Source organism: Choloepus didactylus, chromosome 1 (genome assembly GCF_015220235.1).
Source record: "Choloepus didactylus isolate mChoDid1 chromosome 1, mChoDid1.pri, whole genome shotgun sequence".
In the NCBI taxonomy this organism is placed as follows: Eukaryota; Metazoa; Chordata; class Mammalia; order Pilosa; family Megalonychidae; genus Choloepus; species Choloepus didactylus.
In genome coordinates this window covers 92738931-92760612 of record NC_051307.1, presented here as the reverse complement: position 1 = coordinate 92760612, position 21682 = coordinate 92738931, and the positions used below count along the sequence as shown (strand labels likewise).

The following is a 21682-nucleotide window of genomic DNA, read 5'->3' as shown; positions in this document are numbered from 1 at the left end:
TTGAGTGTAATTGCTCAAAATAGCTAAGTATTTGGGCAGAAAAATCAGTTTCTGTCCTTGAAAAATTGATGAACAGACTGACAGGAGTCGCCTCAAGGTAGCACAATCCTGTACACCAGTCAGCTTGTCCCCTAGGGTTACCATGGTAAATGTTTGCCAAGGAAACAGTGTGGCAACCCATGGCCTGAGCAAAACAGGCCTGCAGATCTTTGGTGCACAGCAGTCTGCATGACCTAGGCAGCTAAATATTTAACCTATTGTCTCTCCAAGCCAGTAAAGAGAAAAAGGGTAAATTGACCTTAAAATGTAACTTTATGCAAGCAGGCAGGAAGTGAGAGACTCTTAGTCTCACAAACAGAGCAAAATGTTATTGTTCAAGTGTTATTCTAGTCCTTCCTGCACCACCCCCCAGGTCAGAATGACCTATTCCTGCATCTATGCTCCCCCCACCCTTAGGAAGGCCTGTCTTAAACCCTTATAAAAGGCTTTCTGTCGTTTTCGCATGGCTTGGTTGTCTTTCTTGTGAATGTGATGCCTGCTTGGCCTGAGAGAGCCATCATGATCTCTCCAAGACTTCTTACCCTGTAAGTAAGCCCTGAATAAAGGTTCATGTATTAGAAAATGCTTATTGTCTTCTTTGGCCTTTGGACTGGCATGGCCCTCTTGGGCTGAGATAAACAGGTTCTGAAAATTCAACAAGTTACAGTTTGCAGAAAAATAATCAGAGATCTTCAGGGCTTCCTGAAACACTACACTAGCATTCAAGCCCTGCTTCAGCTTTAAATGCTTCACTTCCCTCAAAAACTTGGAAGTATTATCTTTTGCTCAAAGTTGTCAACCTGCTGAAAGTTAATAATTTATGCCTCTCAGACCTTTCTGGGAGAAATGGAACAAGTAATGGCAGACATGCCAAAGTCCGAGAGGGAAATGGTCAGCCAGGGCTTTCAATTACTTTTGATTTTCAAATGATTCCAAACTTGCCAACACCTACTTCTGGTCTTGTACCTTTCCTTGCCCTTCTGTCTTCCTCTCCCTCCACCAGGTCTCCCAGATTTCTGGGTCTCCTGGTTTGGTTCCTGACCAGTTCATTTGCAGGTCCTCCTTCCTCCCTTGGCCCCCGGCCCCCAGCCTGGAGCCCTGCTGGACTCAGCAGCCCGGAGCGGGGCGGGACCGGACCGCGCCGGCTGACTGCAGGCGGAGGGGCGGCGCAGGCGCACTGGGTCCGCGGCGGCGTACTGTAGCTATGGAGCAGGCAGCTTCTGATCCCGAGCGGCAGCTGCAGCCGGCGCCCTTGGAGCCGCTGGGCTTCTCCGACCCTGGGCTGGAGGCTGCGGTCGGTGAGGAAGCGGAGCGATCCCGGGAAGAAGGCACCGGGGACGGCATGGTGAGGGGAAGAGGCGGCAGAGGCCGCGGGGCCTGCTTCGGGGCCTAGCGGGCTGGGCAGGGCAGCGGCTGGTCTGGGCTGGCGTGGGCAGGTGTGCTCCGCCAGGGCGGTCCCGGGACCAGGGGGAAGCGGAATGGAAAGACGAGCCACAGGCGCAAAGGGGGAGTTCAGTGGGAGAATGGGGTCCCGGGTCGGGGGCGACGGCCAGGCCCTGGGGAGACCGAGGGAAGGGCCATCAGGACGGCGGCGAGGGCAGCGGAGGGGATTGATGGGTGCGGTTCCGCGGTCGCGGAGGTCTGAGCCGCAGCAGAGGCGAAGCTGAATGAGGTGCGGGTTTTCAGTGGTCGCGTGAACCGGACATTTGGACCTGAAGGGGAATGCTGATGTTTCAGGGAGTCTGGTGAGGCGTTGTGTAGGGGCGAGGATTATATGGGGGTTCCTTGGGGAAGTGGACAAGCAGCATGAGATGATTTATATGGGGGATTTGAGTGAAGGAGGTTGGAAGAAAGTGTTAGTTTCAAGGAAAGGTACAAATGCAAAAAATATTTTTTTACTACATGTATCTCTAAACAATACGTTGTTTAGTTTTGTTCGATTTTGAAATTTATATAAATGGAATAATTTTTCTGTGACTTGCTTTCTTTGCTCAACACTAAGCTTTGGGAATTCATCCAAAATATGGCTTAGTTCTTTCATTTTCATGGCTGTGTAGTATACCATTTTATGAAAATTCTGGAGTTGGTTTGTCTTCTTTTCTATTTCTTAACATCACTACTACCAAGAACTTTCTTCTACATATTGCTTGGTGCAAATGTCCAAGAGTCTAGTATAAACTTAGTGAAATTGCTGGATTGTGGGGTAGTAGCAAGTTCAATTCTAGTAGGAAGTTCCAAACTGTTTTCCAAAGTGATTATATCAGTTTATACTTCATCAGCAGTGCCTTATGCTCTGCATCTTTACAAACACTTAATATTTTCTGATTTTAACATATTTGCCAATCTTGTTAATATGCCTCTCTTTTTGTCTTAAGCTGTTTGTTTTAGATTATTTCAGAGGGTAGGAGTTATATCTTTTGTTGGCTGCATCATGAGTTTAATTTAATTATAATAAAATTTTGGTAATTATTTTGTGAGAGCCTTAGATATTTAATTAACTGCTATGAAATTGCAATCAGAGTATAAAAACCATTTATATTAATTTAAAAGTGATTATAAATGTTTCTTACAAATTAAAAAAAAACCTGTGTATTCGATTTGCCACTGTATATTCGATTTGCCACTTGGAAACCTAGAGGTACCATCATAGAAGTTGTAGTTAAATAGTGTTAAATCGTGTTTCCTAGTGTTTTAGGAAAATGTTTGTAAATACATATTACAAGAAGCTATCTGTTAGTGATCAAACTTACGGAGTTCCCTGAAACAACTCCCAATTTTGTAATTCATAAAGAGGAACAAGCCGTTTCAGAATCAACAGGAGTTTAAAAAAAGCACCCAAAGCCTTAGAGGGTAATCTGCTCCCTTTTCCCTCTTTCCTGTCCCCTCTCCAGCCCATCCACAGTTGAGAATTACTACAGTAGCCTTATTGCTACTCTTACTGTTGGGAATGTGGTCTGGGCAGAAAGGTAAGTTAGATTTGTTTGTGTGTGCTATGCACGGTGGAGCTCTACTTTTCGTTTAATTCTCAAACTTACCCCAAGATATAGGTCGTGGTGTTGTCATTTTATTATTTTTTTCTTCATTTTATTGAGATATATTCACATACCACGCAGTCATACAAAACAAATCGTACTTTCGATTGTTTACAGTACCATTACATAGTTGTACATTCATCACCTAAATCAATCCCTGACACCTTCATTAGCACACACACAAAAATAACAAGAATAATAATTAGAGTGAAAAAGAGCAATTGAAGTAAAAAAGAACACTGGGTACCTTTGTCTGTTTGTTTCCTTCCCCTATTTTTCTACTCATCCATCCATAAACTAGACAAAGTGGAGTGTGGTCCTTATGGCTTTCCCAATCCCATTGACACCCCTCATAAGCTACATTTTTATACAACTGTCTTCGAGATTCATGGGTTCTGGGTTGCAGTTTGATAGTTTCAGGTATCCACCACCAGCTACCCCAATTCTTTAGAACGTAAAAAGGGTTGTCTAAAGTGTGCGTAAGAATGCCCACCAGAGTGACCTCTCGGCTCGTTTTGGAATCTCTCTGCCACTGAAGCTTATTTCATTTCCTTTCACATCCCCCTTTTGGTCAAGAAGATGTTCTCCGTCCCACGATGCCGGGTCTACATTCCTCCCCGGGAGTCATATTCCACGTTGCCAGGGAGATTCACTCCCCTGGGTGTCTGATCCCACGTAGGGGGGAGGGCAGTGATTTCACCTTTCAAGTTGGTTTAGCCAGAGAGAGAGGGCCACATCTGAGCAACAAAGAGGCATTCGGGAGGAGGCTCTTAGGCACAACCATAGGGAGGCCTAGCGTCTCCTTTGCAGCAACCGTCTTCCCAAGGGTAAAACTTATGGTAGAGGGCTCAACCCATCAAACCACCAGTCCCCTATGTCTGTGGTCATGTTAGCAACCATGGAGGTGGGGTAGGCCAATACCCCTGTATTCTCCACAGGCTCCTCAAGGGGGCACTACATCTTTTTTTTCCTTGTTTTTCTTTCTTTTTTTTTAACTTTCCCTTTTTTTTTTTTTGTTAGCATATGTTTCCTTGAATAATGAACTTTGGTCCAGTAATACCAGAAGGAGAAAAGAAAATGTAAATACATTCAATTGGATTGTTCTTTTGTGCCTTGTGACTCTTATTTTGTAATGTAGTTTCTTTTGGAAAAATTATTTTTCTTGCGTTAGAGTTTCCTTAAGAGAAATGATTATGAGGATTCCATTCTTTCACTTATTTCTAGAACTCTTTCTTTGGTCTCCCTTAATAAATCTCAAAGATATGTTTTGACAGCTCTTTGCTGCTGTGTTCACACATGTTAACCAATGCTTTAGATATGAGTTTTTAAGTGAAAAAAGGTCAGATTTAGACCATTTGAATATTAGAGCTGGAAAGGATCTTTGTGATCATCATGTTCATGTCTTTATTTAATAGGCACAAAAACTAGATTTAGAGGAATGTAAGTTTGCATGACTTCTTTGGTAAAACTGGAAATAGAACTTGGGTTTCTTAGTTGTAGCTTTTTCTACTTTTGGAAGATGATTCTCAGGTCCAAATGGGTAGGTCAGAGAGGAATGATAGATAAGGATGGTTGACTATGGAGGAGATTGTTCAGGTTTTCTTCTTCAAATTACTGTCCAACTGGAATTACGCAGGCAGCAGAGTTTTCAAAAGAGGTAGCCACGTGGAACCAAATCAGCAAAGGGATTGCTTGGAGACCTGACTTGTCCTTCCTTTCTCCCGTCTCCATCATTCTCCCCTTAATTCTTTTTTTTTTTTTTTAAACAATCGCATAAGGAAGCATTTATTTGAGGTTTAACGTGAAATTATACAAATAAAATTTGTATAAACACAAATCCACACCAAGGCATAACACAGATAGCAAAGGACAAAGTAAAAACAAAACTAACTGGCAGCTTTATACAGTTGGACAGTTGTGTCTTATACACTAGAAAGTCTTACAAAATAATCATCATAGATCAACAGAAGACCAGTCTTCAACATCGTCCTGCAAGATGGGTTACTTTAGCATTTTCTCCTTTCTCCAAGGTCCTCTTTTTAGTATGGCTGTAATTGTTTTGGTGATTGCCACCCCCTTGAGATGCCTTGCCATACGTGCTCTTTTGGCCACTGTAGTCTGCATATCCCTGTCCATATCCATAGTTCCCATAGTTATACCAAGTATAATCATATCCGCCATAGCCAATATAGTTCTGATCACCACCATAGGCACTATTGTAATTTCTGTATCCTTGATCATAAAAGTTATTAAATCCTTGGTTCTAGTTTTGGCTCTGACCTCGTCCTCGACCCCTTGTACCACCTCGTCCAGCAGCTGCAGCTCCTCTTCCTCTTTTCTGTTGTTGCTGTGGCTGCCTATATACCTCTTTGGGTTGTGCAACTTTGATTTCACACTTCCCAGAACCAATTTGATGGTATCTGCTTTCTAATAATTTCTTCACTGGCTCTTCATCTGTCTATGTGATAAAACAAAATCCTCTTCTTTCATTTTTTTTTTAATCATCATTTTATTGAGATATATTCACATACCACGCAGTCATACAAAACAAATTGTACTTTCGATTGTTTACAGTACCATTACATAGTTGTACATTCATCACCTAAATCAATCCCTGACACCTTCATTAGCACACACACAAAAATAACAAGAATAATAATTAGAGTGAAAAAGAGCAATTGAAGTAAAAAAGAACACTGGGTACCTTTGTCTGTTTGTTTCCTTCCCCTACTTTTCTACACATCCATCCATAAACTAGACAAAGTGGAGTTTGGTCCTTATGGCTTTCCCAATCCCATTGTCACCCCTCATAAGCTACATTTTTATACAACTGTCTTCGAGATTCATGGGTTCTGGGTTGTAGTTTAATAGTTTCAGGTATCCACCACCAGCTACCCCAATTCTTTAGAACCTAAAAAGGTTGTATAAAGTGTGCGTAAGAGTGCCCACCAGAGTGATCTCTCGGCTCGTTTTGGAATCTCTCTGCCACTGAAGCTTATTTCATTTCCTTTCACATCCCCCTTTTGGTCAAGAAGATGTTCTCCATCCCACGATGCCGGGTCTACATTCCTCCCCGGGAGTCATATTCCACGTTGCCAGGGAGATTCACTTCCCTGGGTGTCTGATCCCACGTAGGGGGGAGGGCAGTGATTTCACCTTTCAAGTTGGCTTAGCCAGAGAGAGAGGGCCACATCTGAGCAACAAAGAGGCATTCAGGAGGAGACTCTTAGGCACAAATACAGGGAGGCCTAGCCTCTCCTTTGCAGCAACCGTCTTCCCAAGGGTAAAACTTATGGTAGAGGGCTCAACCCATCAAACCACCAGTCCCCTATGTCTGTGGTCATGTTAGCAACCATGGAGGTGGGGTAGGCCAATACCCCTGTATTCTCCACAGGCTCCTCAAGGGGGCACTACATCTTTTTTTTCCTTGTTTTTCTTTCTTTTTTTTTAACTTTCCCTTCTTTTTTAAATGGTGTTGTCATTTTAAAGATGAAGAAGCAGAGGTTCAGCAATAATTTAGCCAAGCTAAATTGAGCTAATCAGTGTTGTGGCTGGGATTGGAGCCATGGTTCTTTACATCAAGCCATGTTGCTACAATCAAAAAAAAAAAAAAAAAAAAGGAGGAAAAGAAAAAGTTGAAAACAGTCTTGCTCCAATACTGTATTTTGAAGTTTTTAGTGTAGTTAGGATTAGTTGTAATTTAAGAAAATAATCTATTTTTAGTTGCAAAATATGCATAACATAAAAATCTTTTTAAGTGCACAATTCTTTGCCATTAAATATGTTGTATAATGTTCAGCACTATTTCCATACTATTTTCATCACCCCAAAACAAACAAACTTGTTTAGCAATAACTTCCCAGTCCCTCCTGCCCCCATCCCTGGTATTTTGTTTTTGTCTCTGAATTTGCTTATTCTAAATATTTCACATAAGAGGAATCATACACTATTTGTCCTTTTGTGTCTGACTTATTTCACTCAGCGTGGTGTCTCTGAGGTCCATTCATGTTGTGGCATATACCTGCACTTTTTATGGCTGAATAATATTCCACTCTATGGAATATTTTGCTTAACCATTCATCTGTCAAATGTTGGGTTGCTTCTACCTTTTGGCTGTTGTGAATAATGCACTGATGAAAATTGATGTACAGATACCTGTACGAGTTCTGCTTTTAGTTCTTTTTGGTGTATGCCCAGGAGTAGAGTTTCCGGATCATGTGATAACTCTGTGTCTAACTTTCTGAGGAACCACCAAACAGTTTTTTTACAATGGCTGCTGCATTTTACATTGCTACCAACAACGTGTGAAGGTTCTCATTTCTCCACATCCAAGCCAATACTAGTTATTTTCTGTTTTTGAATAATAGCCATCCTAGTGGGTGTAAAGTGGTATCTAACTGTAGTTTTAAATAGCATTTCTCTAATGGCTGAGGATGCTGAACATCTTTTCATATATTTCCCAGCCATTTGAATATCTTCTTTGGGGAAATGTTTATTCAAATCCTTGGCCTAGTTTTTAATTGGGTTGTTTGTCTTTTTGTTTTTGAGTTGTAGGAGTTCTTATATTCTGGATATTAAATCTTTATCAGATCCATGGCTTTCAAAATTTTTCTCCCATTCTGTAGGTTGTTGTTTCACTTGCCTGATAATGTCCTTGTCTTATCAGCCTTATTTTTTTTCTTTTTTTAATGCATTTTTTTATTGTGAACTTTAACGTATACGTAACAGTGATAACTTTCAAAGTACGATTTAACAAGTAGTTAGCAAATTTCAAAGAATATCATGGGTCACAGTTCCACAACTTCAGCTGTTTCCGTTATTGTAAAATATAACATGCATATAGAAAGGTGTTAACTTTTGATGTACAGCTAACAAGCAGTTATATAGGTAATTGCAAAAATTGTTGTGGGTTGCAGTTCCACAGTTTCAGTTCTTTCCTTATTATGCAATATAGGGTATATGCAGAAAGGTGAAGACTTTCAAAGCACAATTCAACAAATATCTATAGAGCAAATTTCAAAGGATGTTATAGGTTACAGTTCCACCATGTCATTTATCTCCTTTCAGCTATTCCAACACCCCAGCATCTAAAAGTATATAATTATATGAAGTTTCAGTATTTGTAGACCTTTGTTAGATCTTATTTTGTTTGTTGCTACCCCTTCCTCTCAATCTGCTTCTCCATCTTCAGGAGTGTTTAGACAGTGAGCATATTGTGCTTGTTCATATTGAAAGGAAGTGTCAACAACATTGTGGGGAAGGGGGCTACATCTGATTGTTGTTCTTAAAGAGGATGTTGCCTCTTGGTTTTAGGACTTGTCTGGCATAGGAACACTCTGGTGGATTTAATTAAAGTTTCTGAGAGAGAAAATTTAGCGAGTGAATATTTTATAGAGTCTCAGGTAGGGACCTAGGTATTTGGGGATTACTTTTGATAAGGGCATGGTATACTGTGGCCATTTGGGATGTCTAGCTGGAGCTTGCATAAGAGAAACCTCAAGGATAGCATCTCGACTCTATTTGGGATCTCTCAGCCACTGTGACCTCAGCTTGTTACCTTTCTTCCCCATCCCCCCCATCACCCCATTTTGGTCAAGTAGGCATTTTCAATCCCTTGTTGCCAGGGCCTAGCTGATTCCTGGATCAGCCTTGTTTTTGACTTTTGCAGATTTGGGATGGTATTGACGGGGTGCAGGTAGTATAATTTATACCACTTCCCACAGGGGCAGTGGAAATAAGTACTGCCTAGGAGTCACAAGAACCGCAGTTTTAAACATTGCTAATCAGGAGGCATCTTAACCTTTAAACTATTTTGTAAGGGCTTAACATTCTGTAGTCTCTTGTTTTCCTTTTGATAGTTTTTGATCTTCCTTTTCCTTTCCATTGTCTAATTAGAATAGTCTCCTTTCTATTCCTTTTGTACATTTTCCCTGGGATGAAGAGTGCATTTTTTAAAAAAGAAATTCTAGTTAGTTCTATTTAAAGTAGTTCAGAAAATAGAAAAATGGGATGAGAATCCAATCTCCAAGAAAGTAGTAATTACTCCTGAAAGAAGGGAAGGAAATAGTAAGAGAATGGAGAAAAGAATATTTCTTTTTTAGCTGGAAGATTTTGTCAGTTTGAGTTGGCAGTTAACAGGCAGGTCTAGGGCTTACATTATCTGTCAGGGAGAAAGCATTGCTTGGGGAATTCGGAAGTGGTTTTTTAGAGAGAGTGCCCAGGCCCTGGGAGTTTTTAGAGTGCTTGAGCAACTGCAGCTTGTGGATTCCTATGCATAATTAGCACCTTCACTGATTGGCAGCAGAGAACTGTGGAGTAGGCCAGAAGTTTGAGTAATGTTTGACATCGTGCAGGTGGGGATAACATTAAAAAAAAAATGTGTTGGCATAGTTACAGCATTGGGTTAGCAGCAGATAATTAAATCATGCTAAATGTTTTTATCATTTTTTTCCTCAGTGGTGCTCAGATTTTTTTGAAGGTCCAAAAATTACATTTTAAAACATAATCAGTTTCAGTACAAAATACATTTTTAAAACATAGTCAGCGTATATATACTTACAAATGCAGGTGTTGTTTCAGGAAACAATACTTAACCATTCCTTCTGATATTTTTCTGTTCTTTTCTTTTTTATGAGCCATGAATATGTTGTGACTCAGTTTGGAAAACTCTGTTCAAACTTATATACTGCTTTGTTTCAAATAAAAATTCGTGTTTACTGAATAGATGTGCTGTTGTTTTTAACATGTACGTTTTTTAAAAGCACAGAACAGGTCATGTATTATAACCCTATTTTTCTTTTTCTTTTTTTTTTTTTTTTTATGTGCATTAATCTTGTATCCCGCTACTTTGCTAAATTTGTTTATTAGCTCTAGTAGGTGTATCGTTGATTTCTCAGGGTTTTCTAGATATAAGATCATATCATCTGCAAACAATGACAGTTTTACTTCTTCTTTTCCAATTTGGATGCCTTTTATTTCTTTGTCTTGCCGGATTGCCCTGGCTAGCACTTCCAGCACAATGTTGAATAACAGTGGTGACAGCGGGCATCCTTGTCTTGTTCCTGATCTTAGAGGGAAGGCTCTCAGTCTCTCACCATTGAGTACTATGCTGGCTGTGGGTTTTTCATATATGCTCTTTATCATGTTGAGGAAGTTTCCTTCAATTCCTACCTTTTGAAGTGTTTTTATCAAAAAGGGATGTTGGATTTTGTCAAATGCTTTTTCAGCATCTATTGAGATGATCAATTGATTTTTCCCTTTCGAGTTTTTAATGTGTTGTAATACATTGATTGTTTTTCTTATGTTGAACCATCCTTGCATGCCTGGAATGAACCCCACTTGGTCATGGTGTATGATTTTTTTAATGTGTCTTTGGATTCGATTTGCAAGTATTTTGTTGAGGATTTTTGCATCTATATTCATTAGGGAGATTGGCCGGTAGTTTTCCTTTTTTGTAGCATGTTTGCCTGGTTTTGGTATTAGATTGATGTTAGCTTCATAAAATGAGTTAGGTAGTGTTCCATTTTTTTCAATGTTTTGAAAGAGTTTGAGTAAGATTGGTGTCAGTTCTTTCTGGAAAGTTTGGTAGAATTCCCCTGTGAAGCCATCTGGCCCTGGGCATTTATTTGTGGGAAGATTTTTGATGACTGATTGGATCTCTTTGCTTGTGATGGGTTGGTTGAGGTCTTCTATTTCTTCTCTGGTCAGTCTAGGTTGTTCATATGTTTCCAGGAAATTGTCCATTTCTTCTACATTATCCAGTTTGTTGCCATACAGTTGTTCATAATATCCTCTTATAATTTTTTTAATTTCTTCAGGATCTGCAGTTATGTCACCTTTTTCATTCATTATTTTGTTTATATGGGTCTTCTCTCTTTTTGATTTTGTCAGTCTAGCTAGGGGCTTGTCAATCTTGTTGATCTTCTCAAAGAACCAACTTTTGGTGATATTTATCCTTTCTATTGTTTTTTTGTTCTCTATGTCATTTATTTCTGCTTTAATCCTTGTTATTTCTTTTCTTGTACTTGGTTTAGGATTGGTTTGCTGTTCATTTTCTAGCTTCTTCAGTTGATCCATTAGTTCTTTGATTTTGGCTCTTTCTTCCTTTTTAATAAATGCGTTTAGTGCTATAAATTTCCCCCTTAGCACTGCTTTTGCTGCATCCCATAGGTTTTGGTATGTTGTGTTCTCATTTTCATTCGTCTCTATATATTTAGCAATTTCTCTTGCTATTTCTTCTTTAACCCACTGATTGTTTAGGAGTGTGTTGTTTAACCTCCAGGTATTTGTGAATTTTCTAAGTCTCTGATGGTTATTGACTTCTAATTGTATTCCATTGTGGTCAGAGAATGTGCTTTGAATAATTTCAATCTTTTTAAATTTATTGAGGCTTGTTTTATGTCCCAGCATATGATCTATTCTGGAGAAAGTTCCGTGAGCACTAGAAAAGTATGTGTATCCTGGTGATTTGGGATGTAATGTCCTGTATATGTCTGTTAAATCTAATTCATTTATCAGATTGTTTAGGTTTTCAATTTCCTTATTGGTCTTCTGTCTGGTTGATCTATCTATAGGAGAGAGTGATGTGTTGAAGTCTCCCACAATTATTGTGGAAACATCAATTGCTTCCTTTAGTTTTGCCAGTGTTTCTTTCATGTATTTTGTGGCACCTTGATTGGGTGCATAGACATTTACGATTGTTATTTCTTCTTGCTGAATTGCCCCTTTTATTAGTATGTAGTGGCCTTCTTTGTCTCTCAAAACATCCCTGCATTTGAAGTCTATTTTATCTGAGATTAATATTGCTACACCTGCTTTCTTTTGGCTGTAGCTTGCATGAAATATTTTTTTCCATCCTTTCACTTTCAGTTTCTTTGTGTCCCTGTGTCTAAGATGAGTCTCTTGTATGCAACATATTGATGGTTCATTCTTTTTGATCCATTCTGCGAATCTATATCTTTTAATTGGGGAGTTTAATCCATTTACATTCAACGTTAAAACCGTGAAGGCATTTCTTGAATCGGCCATCTTATCCTTTGGATTATGTTTGCCATATTTTTCCCTCTCTCTATTAATATCCTTTATTGTACCCATACCGAATCTCTTTAGTACTGAACCTTTCTCCAAGTCTCTCTGTCCTGTCTTTGTTTCTCTGTCTGTAGGGCTCCCTTGAGTATCTCCAGTAGGGCAGGTCTCTTGTTAGCAAATTCTCTCAGCATTTCTTTGTCTGTGAAAAATTTAAGCTCTCCCTCAAATTTGAAGGAGAGCTTTGCTGGATAAAGTATTCTTGGCTGGAAATTTTTCTCACTCAGAATTTTAAATATATCGTGCCACTGCCTTCTTGCCTCCATGGTGGCTGCTGAGTAGTCACTACTTAGTCTTATGCTGTTTCCTTTGTATGTGGTGAATTGCTTTTCTCTTGCTGCTTTCAGAACTTGCTCCTTCTCTTCTATGTTTGACAGTGTGATCAGTATATGTCTCGGAGTGGGTTTTTTTGGATTTATTCTATTTGGAGTTCGCTGAGCATTTATGATTTGTGTATTTATGTTGTTTAGAAGATTTGGGAAGTTTTCCCCAACAATTTCTTTGAATACTCTTCCTAGACCTTTACCCTTTTCTTCCCCTTCTGGGACACCAATGAGTCTTATATTTGGACGTTTCATATTATCTATCATATCCCTGAGGTCCATTTCGATTTTTTCAATTTTTTTCCCCATTCTTTCTTTTATGCTTTCATTTTCCATTCTGTCATCTTCCAGGTCACTGATTCGTTGTTCAACTTCCTCTAGTCTTGTACTATGAGTGTCCAGAATCTTTTTAATTTGGTCAACAGTTTCTTTAATTTCCATAAGATCATCCATTTTTTTATTTAGTCTTACAATGTCTTCTTTATGCTCTTCTAGGGTCTTCTTGATTTCCTTCATATCCCGTACTATGGTCTCATTGTTCATCTTTAGTTCTTTGAGTAGCTGCTCTAGATGCTGTGTCTCTTCTGGTCTTTTGATTTGGGTGCTTGGGCTTGGGTTATCCATATCGTCTGGTTTTTTCATATGCTTTATAATTTTCTGTTGTTTTTGGCCTCGTGGCATTTGCTGAACTTGATAGGGTTCTTTTAGGGTTTGTAGACCAGTTGAAGTCCTTATCTCTAATTTATCAGATCTAGAGCTTCGTGGAGTACACTTTCTCTAACTAACCAGCAGGTGGCGTCCACGAGCCACCTGTTCTCCAGAAGCCAGATCTCCCCTGCTTAGCCTTTTTGGTGAGTGGGGGAGTGAGTCTTGTGGGGCCCAATTGGTGTACCAAGCTTGCGTGTGTAGTTGGTGTTGCCTGCCCTGTATGTGGGGCGTGTTTCTGGGCAGTCGGGGAGGGGGGGTGGCCCTAACAATCAAATCTCCCTGATGATCCTAGAGTTTTAAAGCTGCTGCAATAGTCTAATCCTTCAGTTCAGTCCTGCCACAGTTTGTCTCTGCCACTGACCCACAAGTCTTTGGTATTGGCGTATGGCTCCTGAGACTTGCAAGTGGGCCCCTCTTCCAGGCCGTGCACCCCGGGTCCTCTGTTGAGGGATGACTGTGCTATGTCACAGGTGAGTGCCGTCCCCCCAGGGCAGTTCTGGGCTTTTGGGCTGTGTAGGGAGGCTCCCAGTCTGCTCAAATGATGGCTGAATGGGGCTTTGTTAATTCACACTGCTCCACCTTCCCAGCTCTGGGACATTCAGCTGAGGTTGCAGGGAAGGCTAATGTCCACGCCCAGTTTTGTGGTGTGTGCCTGTTATTTGAAGCACTTCCGTCACACTGGGTTGTCTGGGGCAGCTCTGGGCTATGGGGCTGGCGATGGGTAGGAGTGTTTCCTGTCCACCAGGATGGTGGCTGTGAGCGGACACCCCCCTTTTCTTGGGAAGTTGTGTTGTTTAGTGAATTTTCTCAGCCACTGGATTATTGCCTTTTGTCTCAGAGCTCTCTTAGTTCTGCTCTTGACTTGCCGTGCCCAAATTGCAATTCTTTGAAGCTTTCTGTATTGAGCTTCTTAGAGTAATTGTTTTAGAAAAAGCAAAAAGGATTTAAAAAAAAAAAAAAAAAAATGGCCCTCCTCAGAGATCTAATGGGTTATTGAAATGCTAATAGACAAAGCAACCAGGGCCATTAAGGAAAGGTGCACAGGGCAGAGAGATCAGCTTTGCTTCGGGATTTGCATATGCGCCTCAAGGCCTGAGCTCCGCCCTTCCCCCCTCTGCGTTCACCAGAACTCCAAAAATCCTCCGCTTTTATTTTGGAGTTTTTCGTGTTGTTTTTTTTCTATGCCTGTCTCCTCTCTGCTGGGCTGGCTGCTCTCAGAGTCTCTGGTGTCTGGTCTCAGTCTATCTATGGTTGGAGTTTGAATCAGTAGAATGAGTTTCCGATAAGAGCAGCCACTGCAATTCTCCCTTCTCCTTCCCGGAGCTGACAGCCCCTCCTCCCCCGGGACTGAGCCTGGCAGGGAGGGGCGCGGGTCCCCTGGCCGCAAAAACTTACAGATTTCGCTGATCTCAGCAGTTCCAGGTTTTCATGAGTGTTGTATGAAGTATGCCCAAAGTCAGATTGCTCTGTGGTGTCCAGTCCACGCAGTTCCTGGTTTTTTACCTACTTTCCTGGAGGAGTAGCTAAAACTTACAGCTCACCAGTCTGCCATCTTGCCCCGCCTCCCGGATTGGCTTTTATAAAAAGGGGGTTTATTTGGCTATACAGTTACAGTCTTAAGGCCATAAAGTGTCCAAGGTAACACATCAATAATCGGGTACCTTCACTGGAGGATGGCAAATAGCGTCCGGAAAACCTCTGTTAGCTGGGAAGGCACATGGCTGGCGTCTGCTCCAAAGTTCTGGTTTCAAAATGGCTTCTCCCAGGACATTCCTCTCTAGCAAGCTTGCTCCTCTTCAAATAACATCACTCACACCTGCACTGCGTCAACCCTATTTTTCTTAATCTATAGTAAACCTAAGCTTCACTATTAGGCCTAAGTAAATACATCATTTTCACCTAGTGCCAGCTACCTCTGACCTACAGAGAGAGACATAGCCTCTAAGGGAAGTAAATTTAGTGAATAGTTCTTAACCTTCAACCTCTTGACCTTTTTCAGAAACATAGAGCATCATACCTAGAAAAACATTATAAGAAAGTACATCAGTATATCAACAGTGGTTATCTCTGGATTGTGGGATACAGTTGATTGTTATCTAATTTAATTTTTTTCTATACATTTCAGTTGTGAATTAAGCATGTATTAATTTTCATAATCAAAAAAACCTAAAGTTATAAATAATAGAGATAGGTAATACTTGAGCTCTTGTGTACCAGATACTTTTTAAACTCTTTACATGCATTACCTCATTGTGTTCACAACATTCTGAGTTAGGTACTGTTGTCTCCATTTTACAGATGAGGAAACTGAGGCACAGAGTGGTTAAATAACTTGTCCAGAGTTGCACAGCTAATCTATGACAGAGATGGGATATTGACCTAGAGTATTGGTGTGGTACATTTGTTACTGTTGATGAAAGACAATTAAAATATTACTGTTAATTATAGCCCATAGTTGCAATAGGTACATTTTCCCCATATACCCTCTATTATTATTTGTAATAGTGTTGTACATCTGTTCTAGTTCATGAAAGAACTTTTTAATATTTGTACAGTTAATCTCGGGCATTGTCCACCACAAGATTCATTGTATTATACATTCCTATGTTTTACCCTCCAACTTTCCTTCTGGTGACATACATGACTAAACTTTCCACCACATTCACACACCTTTCAGTACTGTTAATTATTCTCACAACAATGTGCTATCGTCACCTCTGTCCATTTCCAAACGTTTAAGTTCAACCTAGTTAAACATTCTGCACAAATTAAGCAACCACTCCCCATTCTTAAGCCTCATTCTATATCCTGGTAGCCTATATTCTATATTTTATTTCCATGAGTTTACATATTATAATTAGTTTATATCAATGAGGTCATACAATATTTGTCCTTTTGTGCCTGCCTATTTCACTCCACATAATGTCCTCAAGGTTCATCCATGTTGTTACATGCTTCAGATCTTCATTCCTTCTTACTCTGAATAATATTCCATTGTATGTATATACCACATTTTGTTTATCCATTCATCTATTGATGGACACGGGTTGTTTCCATCTTTTGGCAATTGTGAACAATGCTGCTGTGAACATCCATGTGAAAACGTCTGCTCTTGTTCCTGCTTTCAGGTCTTCTGGGTATATACTGAGTAGTGGGATTGCCAGGTCATAAGGCAACTCTCTGCTTAGCTTCCAAGGAACTGCCAAACCATCCTCCACAGTGGCTGTACCATTTTACATTCCTACCAGCAGTGAATAAGTGCTCCCTTTTCTCCACATCCTCTCCTACACTTGTATTTTCCTGTTTTTTTTTAATAGCAGCCATTTTAGTAGTTGTTCTAGTTTGCTAATGCTGCCGGAATGCGAAACACCAGAGATGGATTGGCTTTTATAAAAGGGGGTTGGGGAGGTGGGGCAAGATGGCAGACTGGTGAGCTGTATGTTTTAGTTACTCTCCAGGAAAGTAGGTAGAAAGCCAAGAACTGCGTGGACTGGACACCACAGAGCAATCTGACTTTGGGCATACTTCATACAACACTGATGAAAACGTGGAACTGCTGAGATCAGCAAAATCTGTAAGTTTTTGCGGCCAGGGGACCCGCGCCCCTCCCTGCCAGGCTCAGTCCTGGGGGAGGAGGGGCTGTCAGCTCCGGGAAGGAGAAGGGAGAACTGCAGTGGCAGCCCTTATCGGAAACTCATTCTACTGATTCAAACTCCAACCATAGATAGACTGAGACCAGACACCAGAGAATCTGAGAGCAGCCAGCCCAGCAGAGAGGAGACAGGCATAGAAAAAAAACAACACGAAAAACTCCAAAATAAAAGCGGAGGATTTTTGGAGTTCTGGTGAACATAGAAAGGGGAAGGGCCCTGAGGCGCATATGCAAATCCTGAAGAAAAGCTGATCTCTCTGCCCTGTGGACCTTTCCTTAATGGCCCTGGTTGCTTTGTCTCTTAGCATTTCAATAACCCATTAGATCTCTGAGGAGGGCCCATTTTGTTTTTTTTTTTTTGTTTTTTTTTTAATCCTTTTTTCTTTTTCTAAAACAATTACTCTAAGAAGCCCAATACAAAAAGCTTCAAAGACTTGCAATTTGGGCAGGTCAAGTCAAGAGCAGAACTAGGAGAGCTCTGAGACAAAACGCAATAATCCAGTGGCTGAGAAAATTCACTAAACACCACAGCTTCCCAAGAAAAGGGGGGTGTCCGCTCACAGCAATCATCCTGGTGGACAGGAAACACTACTGCCCATTGCCAGCCCCATAGCCCAGAACTGCCCCAGACAACCCAGTGTGATGGAAGTGCTTCAGATAACAGGCACACACCATAAAACTGGGCATGGACATTAGCATTCCCTGCAACCTCAGCTGATTGTCCCAGAGTTGGGAAGGTAGAGCAGTGTGAATTAACAAAGCCCCATTCAGCCATCATTTCAGCAGACTGGGAGCCTCCCTACACAGCCCAGCAGCCAGGAACTGCCCTGGGGGGACGGCACTCACCTGTGACATAGCACAGTCATCCCTCAACAGAGGACCCGGGGTGCACAGCCTGGAAGAGGGGCCCACTTGCAAGTCTCAGGAGCCATACGCCAATACCAAGGACTTGTGGGTCAGTGGCAGAGACAAACTGTGGCAGGACTGAACTGAAGGATTAGACTATTGCAGCAGCTTTAAAACTCTAGGATCACCATGGAGATTTGGTTGTTAGAGCCACCCCCCCCTCCCTGACTGCCCAGAAACACGCCCCATATACAGGACAGGCAACACCAACTACACACGCAAGCTTGGTACACCAATTGGACCCCACAAGACTCACTCCCCCACTCACCAAAAAGGCTAAGCAGGGGAGAACTGGCTTGTGGAGAACAGGTGGCTCGTGGACGCCACCTGCTGGTTAGTTAGAGAAAGTGTACTCCACGAAGCTGTAGATCTGATAAATTAGAGATAAGGACTTCAATTGGTCTACAAATCCTAAAAGAACCCTATCAAGTTCAGCAAATGCCACGAGGCCAAAAACAACAGAAAATTATAAAGCATATGAAAAAAACAGACGATATGGATAACCCAAGCCCAAGCACCAAATCAAAAGACCAGAAGAGACACAGCACCTAGAGCAGCTACTCAAAGAACTAAAGATGAACAATGAGACCATAGTACGGGATATGAAGGAAATCAAGAAGACCCTAGAAGAGCATAAAGAAGACATTGCAAGACTAAATAAAAAAATGGATGATCTTATGGAAATTAAAGAAACTGTTGACCAAATTAAAAAGATTCTGGACACTCATAGTACAAGACTAGAGAAAGTTGAACAATGAATCAGTGACCTCGAAGATGACAGAATGGAAAATGAAAGCATAAAAGAAAGAATGGGGAAAAAAATTGAAAAAATCGAAATGGACCTCAGGGATATGATAGATAATATGAAACGTCCAAATATAAGACTCATTGGTGTCCCAGAAGGGGAAGAAAAGGGTAAAGGTCTAGGAAGAGTATTCAAAGAAATTGTTGGGGAAAACTTCCCAAATCTTCTAAACAACATAAATACACAAATCATAAATGCTCAGCGAACTCCAAATAGAATAAATCCAAATAAACCCACTCCGAGACATATACTGATCACACTATCAAACACAGAAGAGAAGGAACAAGTTCTGAAAGCAGCAAGAGAAAAGCAATTCACCACATACAAAGGAAACAGCATAAGACTAAGTAGTGACTACTCAGCAGCCACCATGGAGGCGAGAAGGCAGTGGCACGATATATTTAAAATTCTGAGTGAGAAAAATTTCCAGCCAAGAATACTTTATCCAGCAAAGCTTTCCTTCAAATTTGAGGGAGAGCTTAAATTTTTCTCAGACAAACAAATGCTGTGAGAATTTGCTAACAAGAGACCTGCCCTACTGGAGATACTCAAGGGAGCCCTACAGACAGAGAAACAAAGAAAGGACAGAGAAACTTGGAGAAAGGTTCAGTACTAAAGAGACTCGGTATGGGTACAATAAAGCATATTAATAGACAGAGGGGAAAAATATGACAAACATAAACCAAAGGATAAGATGGCTGATTCAAGAAATGCCTTCACGGTTATAACGTTGAATGTAAATGGATTAAACTCCCCAATTAAAAGATATAGATTCGCAGAATGGATCAAAAAAAATGAACCATCAATATGTTGCATACAAGAGACTCATCTTAGACACAGGGACACAAAGAAACTGAAAGTGAAAGGATGGAAAAAAATATTTCATGCAAGCTAGAGCCAAAAGAAAGCAGGTGTAGCAATATTAATCTCAGATAAAATAGACTTCAAATGCAGGGATGTTTTGAGAGACAAAGAAGGCCACTACGTACTAATAAAAGGGGCAATTCAGCAAGAAGAAATAACAATCGTAAATGTCTATGCACCCAACCAAGGTGCCACAAAATACATGAGAGAAACACTGGCAAAACTAAAGGAAGCAATTGATGTTTCCACAATAATTGTGGGAGACTTCAACACATCACTCTCTCCTATAGATAGATCAACCAGACAGAAGACCAATAAGGAAATTGAAAACCTAAACAATCTGATAAATGAATTAGATTTAACAGACATATACAGGACATTACATCCCAAATCACCAGGATACACATACTTTTCTAGTGCTCACGGAACTTTCTCCAGAATAGATCATATGCTGGGACATAAAACAAGCCTCAATAAATTTAAAAAGATTGAAATTATTCAAAGCACATTCTCTGACCACAATGGAATACAATTAGAAGTCAATAACCAGCAGAGACTTAGAAAATTCACAAATACCTGGAGGTTAAACAACACACTCCTAAACAATCAGTGGGTTAAAGAAGAAATAGCAAGAGAAATTGCTAAATATATAGAGACGAATGAAAATGAGAACACAACATACCAAAACCTATGGGATGCAGCAAAAGCAGTGCTAAGGGGGAAATTTATAGCACTAAACGCATTTATTAAAAAGGAAGAAAGAGCCAAAATCAAAGAACTAATGGATCAACTGAAGAAGCTAGAAAATGAACAGCAAACCAATCCTAAACCAAGTAGAAGAAAAGAAATAACAAGGATTAAAGCAGAAATAAATGCCATAGAGAACAAAAAAACAATAGAGAGGATAAATATCACCAAAAGTTGGTTCTTTGAGAAGATCAACAAGGTTGACAAGCCCCTAGCTAGACTGACAAAATCAAAAAGAGAGAAGACCCATATAAACAAAATAATGAATGAAAAAGGTGACATAACTGCAGATCCTGAAGAAATTAAAAAAATTATAAGAGGATACTATGAACAACTGTATGGCAACAAACTGGATAATGTAGAAGAAATGGGCAATTTCCTGGAAATATATGAACAACCTAGACTGACCAGAGAAGAAATAGAAGACCTCAACCAACCCATCACAAGCAAAGAGATCCAATCAGTCATCAAAAATCTTCCCACAAATAAATGCCCAGGGCCAGATGGCTTCACAGGGGAATTCTACCAAACTTTCCAGAAAGAACTGACACCAGTCTTACTCAAACTCTTTCAAAACATTGAAGAAAATGGAACACTACCTAACTCATTTTATGAAGCTAACATCAATCTAATACCAAAACCAGGCAAAGATGTTACAAAAAAGGAAAACTACCGGCCAATCTCCCTAATGAATATAGATGCAAAAATCCTCAACAAAATACTTGCAAACCGAATCCAAAGACACATTAAGAAAATCATACACCATGACCAAGTGGGGTTTATTCCAGGCATGCAAGGATGGTTCAACGTAAGAAAATCAATCAATGTATTACAACACATTAACAAGTCAAAAGGGAAAAATCAATTGATCATCTCAATAGATGCTGAAAAAGCATTTGACAAAATCCAACATCCCTTTTTGATAAAAACACTTCAAAAGGTAGGAATTGAAGGAAACTTCCTCAACATGATAAAGAGCATATATGAAAAACCCACAGCCAGCATAGTACTCAATGGTGAGAGACTGAAAGCCTTCCCTCTAAGATCAGGAACAAGACAAGGATGCCCGCTGTCACCACTGTTATTCAACATTGTGCTGGAAGTGCTAGCCAGGGCAATCCGGCAAGACAAAGAAATAAAAGGCATCCAAATTGGAAAAGAAGAAGTAAAACTGTCATTGTTTGCAGATGATATGATCTTATATCTAGAAAACCCTGAGAAATCGACGATACAGCTACTAGAGCTAATAAACAAATATAGCAAAGTAGCGGGATACAAGGTTAATGCACATAAGTCAGTAATGTTTCTATATGCTAGAAATGAACAAACTGAAGAGACACTCAAGAAAAAGATACCATTTTCAATAGCAACTAAAAAAATCAAGTACCTAGGAATAAACTTAACCAAAGATGTAAAAGACCTATACAAAGAAAACTACATAACTCTACTAAAAGAAATAGAAGGGGACCTTAAAAGATGGAAAAATATTCGGTGTTCATGGATAGGAAGACTAAATGTCATT

At 40.2% G+C, this 21682-nt stretch overlaps 1 protein-coding gene across 1 annotated transcript in view; it reads left to right on the top strand.

The window, feature by feature from the left end:
* Positions 1 to 1230: 1230 nt before the first annotated feature.
* Positions 1231 to 21682, top strand: part of SNX4 (sorting nexin 4) — a 117910-nt gene continuing 97458 nt past the window's right edge. Inside the window, exon 1 of the mRNA XM_037837360.1 lies at positions 1231 to 1384. Coding sequence (XP_037693288.1) covers positions 1244 to 1384 — 141 coding nt within the window. The 5' untranslated portion in view covers positions 1231 to 1243. The remainder of the gene's footprint in view (positions 1385 to 21682) is intronic.